Genomic DNA, 7079 nt, shown 5'->3' with positions numbered 1-7079 from the left:
ACCATGAAAAGAATCATCAGACACCCCAAACCCTTCTTCGTCTCCGTAGTCGATGCCGCTGCTTCCTGTAGCACAAACCCTAAACCCTAAACCCTAAACCCTAAACCCTAAACCCTAAACCCTAAACCCTGATCACTTCAGTCGACTTCGATGCTAAACCCTAATAAACCCTAATAAACTCTAACCCCTGCACAATCCTCCACAAACCCTAAACCCTAAACCCTACGTTCTAATAAACCCTAAACCCTTCTAAAAGCCTTGTAAACCCTAAAACCTAAACCCTAATTAACCCTAACCCCTCAACCGTGCAAAACCCTAAACCCTAAACCCTAAACCCTAATAAACCCTAGTAAACCCTAAAATAAACCCTAATAAACTGTACGCCCTAAATAAACCCTGCAAAACCCTCACCCCTGCAAAACCCTAAACCCTAAACCCTAAACCCTAAACCCTACCTAAGTGTTGTTGCTGCTCGTCGATGTTGATAGACGAATTAGAATTAGGGTTTTGAAGTAACTGTCTCCCCAGCAAAACAGCAAAAGAAGTAAAAAGAAGAGGCGACGAGGAGAAGGGGCTGCTCGTCATGTCCCACTGCACCGCAAACCCTAAACCCTAAACCCTAAACCCTAATAAACCGTTGTAAGCCCTAATAAACCCTTGTAAACCCTAATAAACCCTTGTAAACCCTAATAAACCCTTGTAAACCCTAGTAAACCCTAATAAACCCCAGTAAGCCCTAATAAACCCTTGTAAACCCTAGTAAACCCTAATAAACCCCAGTAAACCCTAATAAACCGTAATAAACCCTAATACGCCCTTGTAAACCCTAATAAACACTAATAAACCCTAATAAACCCTTGTAAACCCTAGTAAGCCGTTGTAAACCCTAATAAACCCTAATACACCCGTATAGAGCCCTATAAACCCTTGTAAACTCTAAACCCTAATACAGCCTAATAAGCCCTAATAAACCCTAATACACCCAAATATACCCATCAGGCCCCCCTTCCAGCCACATACCACAAACCCTAGCAACGCAACAAACCCTAAACCCTAAACCCTAAACCCTAAACCCTAAACTTTAAACCCCCTAAACCCTTAACCCTAAACCCTAGAGGCGCACCGCAACGAAGACGTTATCTATGGGCTTTGGAGCCGCTGCGAGACAGAAGAGTCAGCACAAAACCCTTGGGGAACCCTAAACCCTAAACCCTAAACCCTAAACCCTAAACCCTAAACCCTAAACCCTAACCCCAAACCCAAAACACTCCCAACCGTTAAAACCCTACACCCTAAACCCTAAACCCCAACCCTAAACCCTAAACCCTAAACCCCAACCCTAAACCCTAAACCCTAAAGCCTAAACCCCAACCCCAAACCCAAACCCTAAACCCTTCGAACCGTGAAAACCCTAAACCCAAACCCTAAACCCAAACCCTAAACCCTAAACCCTAAACCCTTACAGGGACTGCATCTTTCTGCCTTAAGAAGAGGATAAGGAGAAAGGGGTTTGTTGAGGTCTTTCATATCTACAAGAAATGGGTCTAGAGCAGCAAGCATCTGCTGAGACTTCCCTGCTGCTGCTGCTGCTGCTGGGTCCCCTGCTGCTGCTGCTGCTGCTGCAGCAGAACCTCGAGACGCTGCTGCTGCACGCAGGTTGGTCTTCCTAAACCCTAAACCCTCAGCTAAATTAAATGAAGCAAACAACCGATCAAACCCTCTCAAACCCTGGCACCAACTCTTCTCCCCCGAAACCACCAACAAAGACTCTGCACAAACATACATAAACCCTAAACCCTAAACCCTAAACCCTAAACCCTAAACCTTAAACCCTAAACCCTAGGGGCAGAGCCTTCTAGTAGGGCTCCACAAACCCTCGCGCCGTAGTCTTAGATATCACGCGTCTAACGAGCACTCCTAAACCCTAAACCCTAAACCCTAAACCCTAAACCCTCACCCATTTCGTCTTCAACTCGCGGGAAATCCTCTGCATCGAAGTCCATTGGTGCGCTGTCTTCATAATTGAGCTGCTGCTGCTGCTGCTGCTGCTGGTCTAAGGTGTCTTGATCTGGTAGCTGCAGCTGCTCTTGCTGCTGCTGCTGCTGCTGCTGCTGCTGCTCCCATGCGTTTGCTGCTTCGTCTGCTGCTGCATCAGCATCGTCAAACCCCAGCAGCAAATCTTCACCTCCTTCTTCCTCCTCTGCCTCTTCTGCACCCATCGCTCCTAAACCCTGCAGCAGCAGCAGCAGCAGCAGCAGAAAGAGCAGCAGCAGCAGCAACACGGGCATCGAGATGAATGCAGCAGCAGCTGCAGCAAGTGCTGCAGCAGCCTCAATGCTAAGTACAGAGAGACGCCCGAACGTATGCACACGGAAAACCCTAAACCCTAAACCCTAAACCCTAAACCCTAAACCCTCGACGGACATTGGAGAGGCTTTGCTCTGCTTCAGTTGATTCCGGCAGCTCTCCGTGTAACTCATTTCGCAGGCTGCATTTGCAAACACCAAACCCTAAACCCTAAACCCTAAACCCTAAACCCTAAATATATAATGTAGCCTCTTTCTTCTTCTAGAGCATAATATTTGGACTGAGTTTAAACACCAAGTTCAGGAATTCAAATGTAGTATTTAGGGTTTAGGGTTTAGGAATTAGGGTTTAGGGTTTAGGAATTAGGGTTTAGGGTTTAGACTGACGCCTCCACCTGCTGCGTGAAATGCAGAATCTCTGGGCCGCAGATTGTCGATTCAATTTGGAGGTTTGTCGATCCCCCCAACACCAAATCTGCAGCAGCAAACCCTAAACCCTAAACCCTAAACCCTAAACCCTGAAAAGGGGTTCGAAGTCAGATAATGCGACACCCCGCAGCAGCAACGCACCCATAATCGTTTGAAAAGAACAGCAGCAGCAGCAGCAGCAGCAGCAGCAGCATCTCGTGCAGCAGCAGCAGCAGAAACAGCAGCTAGAGCAGCAGCAGCATCAACATGTCGATCAGCAGCAGCAACAACAGCAGCAGCAACAGCAACAACGGCAGCAGCAGCAGCAGCAGCAAAGGGGATTCGCAGAAGCCCACCGAGTAGGGCCTTGGGGTCAAGTTCGTCTGCTGCTGCTGCTGTTGCTGCTGTTGCTGCTGCTGCTGTCGCTGCTGGAAGCGCAGGCAGCTCTCCATACATTCGAACCCCTAATTTACTATCAAGCTGTAGATTAGCGAGCAGCAAACCCTTAACCCCCGCCTGGTCAAATAGACTAGCCATTTTCCTACACACAAACCCTAAACCCTAAACCCTAGACCCTAAACCCTAAACCCTAAGGGCACAGGGGTGGGGTGTGGGGTGTGTTACACCACCTTACAGACCTGCAGTTTACATACTATGAAGCGTGAAATATGATGGGTGTTAAGGGTTTAGGGTTTAGGGTTTGACGGCTCGGTTGGGACTAAGGGTTTAGGGTTTAGGGTTTAGGGTTTAGGGTTTAGGGTTTACACGAAGAATGGGTCAATTGCTTCTCCCAATTCGTTTTCACTCTGCACGAGATCTTCTGGATCTGCAAGGGTGCTGCAGCTCCCTTTAAAGAACAGATTGAGACGCTGCTGCTGCTGCTGCTGCTGCCGCTGCTGTCGCTTGATTGCATATAGATCTCTCTGTTCGTCTTCACCTCCTAATGTCTTAGTATTACATAAACCATTTAACAGCTGTTTTACAGACAAACCAGCACATTATATATACACCCCATTGCCTTTAGGGTTTAGGGTTTAGGGTTTAGGGTTTAGGCTGAAGGCGTCACCCTTGACGTCTTTCAGCCTAGAGCGAACTCAGGGTTTAGGGTTTAGGGTTTAGGGTTTAGGGTGTATGTTTGATCATAGACAGCTTCAACTCGATATCCAACTACTGTTAAGGCTTTAGGGTTAAGGCTTTAGGGTTTAGGGTTTACGGTGTATGTTTGATCATAGACAGCTTCAACTCGATATCCAACTACTGTTAAGGCTTTAGGGTTTAGGGTTTAGGGTTTACGGTGTATGTTTGATCATAGACAGCTTCAACTCGATACCCATATATTTTTGTTGCGCCTTCAATTGCAGACGAGAGGTGCGAGAAGGAGACTCTGTCTGTCTCTGCTGCAGCTAAACCCTCTCTGTCTTCTTGTCTTTGCTGCTCCTGCAGCAGCAGCAGCAGCAGCAGCAGTAGCAGTAGTAGTAGCAGTAGCAGTAGAAGCAGCAGCAGTAGCAAAGGCGGTAGCAGCAGCAGCAGCAAGCGCATAATAATCAACTCTTAGGGTTTAGGGTTTAGGGTTTAGGGGCGCTCCGCTGCACAGACAGCGGCAGCGCCAACCGGCTGCTGAGAGATGTAAACGCAAATAGCAGCAGCAGCAGCAGCAGCAGAAATAGCAGCAGCAGAAACAGCAGCAGCAGAAGCAGCAACAGCAGCAACAGCAAAAGCAGTAGCAGCAAAGGCAGCAGCAGCAAAGGCAGCAAGAGCAGCAGAACTACCAGTATCCGTAGCAACAGCAGCAGCAACAGCAGCAACTGCAGCAACTGCAGCAACAGCAGCAACTGCAACAGCAGCAACAGCAGCAGCAGCAACTCACAGCTTCTTCATCGGCAGTTGTTATTAACTCTTGCCTGTAAAACGCATCAACGCAAATCCCTAAACCCTAAACCCTAAACCCTAAACCCTAAACCCTAAGCCACCCACCCTAAATCCTATATCCTAGATCCAAAACCTCCCCCCTCAAACCCCAAACCCTAAACCCCAAACCCTACGCCCTAAGCCTTACCCCCCCAAACCCTAAACCCTAAACCCTAAACCCTAAACCCTAGAGGTTACCGTATAAGTGCGGAGAGTCTGTCTATTAGATTAATATCGAAGGCATTTTGTGCTCCGAGTTTGTTTGAAATAGCAGATTGCATGTCATTGAAGAAAGCAGCAATTAGGGTTTTACCGACGAGGCTACGTGTTGCTGCTGCTGCTGCTGCTTCTGGTGCTGCTGCTGCTGCTGCTGCTGCTGCTGCTGCTCCTGTTGCTCCTGCTGCTCCTGCTGCTGCTGGAACGGGGTGTGCAGCAACACCAGCAACGCCACGTGGACAGAGAGCGACGCGCTGAGACCCATATGCAAACCATAAACCCTAAACCCTAAACCCTAAACCCTAATCCCACCCATCACAACGAATGCCGTGGGTGGTGGTCGCATACCAATCTGAACGGCACCTCCATCTGCGGAAGCGATTAGGGTTTAGGGTTTAGGGTTTAGGGTTTAGGGTTTCAGTGTTCTTACGTTGAGAGGCGCGTCTGCAGGTCTCTCCATAGCAGCCAGGCTGCCAAACGGCTGTACACACAGAAAAGGGTTTAGGGTTTAGGGTTTAGGGTTTAGGGTTTTGAGCGTCCAGACTCCGCCAAAGAAAACACACAAACCCCCAACAGTCAATACTGAAGCGCAACAAGCCTGAGGGTTTAGCTTCAGGGTTTAGGGTTTAGGGTTTAGGGTTTAGGGTTTAGGGTTTAGGGTTTACCTGCCGGCCCGATGGGAGGCTCGCCATGTTGCCTCTTTAGAGAAAACACCACTTCACCCTCTGGCGCATAGCCCCTTGGTTTGATAATTTAGGGTTTAGGGTTTAGGGTTTAGGGTTTAGTCTTTGGGGTTTGCTGTCGAGGGTTTAGGGTTTAGGCAGCGAACCGCTGCAGAATAATCTCTGGGTGTAACCCCCCGTAAAAAGCAGCCTGTATCAACCGCTGCCAAGTGTTTAGGGTTTAGGGTTTAGGGTTTAGGGTTTAGGGTTTAGGGTTTAGGGTTTAGAATAAGCTGCGCCGGGGGGCTGGGCCCCCCTGTGGTCACCGCACGAGGCTCCCGCCTTAGCGCTTGCGAGTTATTTAGTATTCAGCGTTTAGGTTTTAGGGTTTAGGGTTTTAAGTTTTAGGGTTTAGGGTTTAGGGTTTAGGGTTTAGGATTTAAGATGGTAGACCTATGCCGGGCTACCACCGACCCCACCACCCCTACGTCTGCTGAATATAAATTCTTGTTCTTCTTCAAGCCCTAAACCCTAAACCCTAAACCCTAAACCCTAAAATCCTAAACCCTAAACCCTGAACTTTAAAACATAAAACATAAAACCGCAAACCCTAGACCCTGATTACTTAGCTATAATGTCGCTGTAGTGTCTTAGCCTTCCACTAGCCCTCCTCGTCTGCTGCTGAGGGTTTAGGGTTTAGGGTTTAGGGTTTGTGATTGGGATTTTTATCTGCTTAGGACTAAGGACTTAGCGCATAAAGTGCAGCGTTCCGATCATAGGGTTTAGGGTTTAGGGTTTAGGGTTTATAGAGGGCTTTCGGTCTAGGGTTTAGGGTTTAGGGTTTAGTACTCATTCTTTTTAAAGAACTGAAGACTCCCTATTGAATGCACAGCGATGCCATCGATTTGTTTGGCTGGGGCTAGGGTTTAGGGGTTTAGGGTTTAGGGTTTAGGGTTTAGGGTTTAGGGCTTAGGGTTTAGGGTTTAGGGTTTAGTGGCTAGTCTCCAGGGTTAGGCTTAAGGTTGAAGGCTTAGGGTTTAGGGTTTAGGGTTTAGGTGTATGAACGGAGGGGTCTCAGGCAGGCGAGAAACTGAGCCGGGTTTAGGGTTTAGGGTTTAGGGTTTAGCAAATACAAAGCGAAGGAAATGAGGACTCTAAACAAAAGACAAATAAAACAAACAAAATAAAACAAACAAACAAACAAACAAACAAGCAAACAAACAAAATAATCTTTGTGATTTTATTGCTGCTGCTGCAGCAGAAACTACAGCACAGCAACACAACCCGCAGCTGCAGCAGCAGCAACGGCAACGGCAACAACAACAGCAGCAGCAGCAACAACAGCAGCAGGAACAGCAGCAGCAGCAGCAGGAGCAACAGCAACAGCAACAGCAGCAGGAGCAACAGCAGCAGCAGCAGCAGCAGCAGCAACAGCAGCAGCAGCAACAGCAGCAGCATAATTAGGGTGTTGCGTCAACACACAAAAGGAGAAGATGTCTCCTGGGGTTTAATTTGCTGCTTTTTATTTTCTGTTCATGTCTCTTTTGTATGATTAGATAATATATATATTTAAATATAT

General features: G+C 47.9%; 1 protein-coding gene across 1 annotated transcript in view; it reads right to left on the bottom strand.

Annotated features, from left to right (window-relative positions):
* The window catches only part of EAH_00054910 (hypothetical protein, conserved), a gene marked incomplete at both ends in the record, with an annotated part of 7865 nt that extends 2567 nt beyond the window's left edge, over nt 1–5298 (bottom strand). Inside the window, 13 exons of the mRNA XM_013397738.1 lie at nt 1–65; nt 456–591; nt 1021–1028; nt 1464–1769; nt 1958–2231; nt 2425–2488; nt 2694–2781; nt 3071–3255; nt 3480–3688; nt 4008–4151; nt 4582–4640; nt 4936–5092; nt 5269–5298. The exon at nt 1–65 is cut by the window's left edge and continues 25 nt beyond it. Coding sequence (XP_013253192.1) covers nt 1–65; nt 456–591; nt 1021–1028; nt 1464–1769; nt 1958–2231; nt 2425–2488; nt 2694–2781; nt 3071–3255; nt 3480–3688; nt 4008–4151; nt 4582–4640; nt 4936–5092; nt 5269–5298 — 1725 coding nt within the window. The remainder of the gene's footprint in view (nt 66–455; nt 592–1020; nt 1029–1463; nt 1770–1957; nt 2232–2424; nt 2489–2693; nt 2782–3070; nt 3256–3479; nt 3689–4007; nt 4152–4581; nt 4641–4935; nt 5093–5268) is intronic.
* Nucleotides 5299–7079: the final 1781 nt, after the last annotated feature.

Source organism: Eimeria acervulina, genomic scaffold (genome assembly GCF_000499425.1).
Source record: "Eimeria acervulina Houghton genomic scaffold, Eah_scaff1068, whole genome shotgun sequence".
NCBI classification, from domain to species: domain Eukaryota; phylum Apicomplexa; class Conoidasida; order Eucoccidiorida; family Eimeriidae; genus Eimeria; species Eimeria acervulina.
The sequence above is the reverse complement of the archived record's forward strand: the minus strand, read 5'-3'. Positions and strand labels throughout refer to the sequence as shown.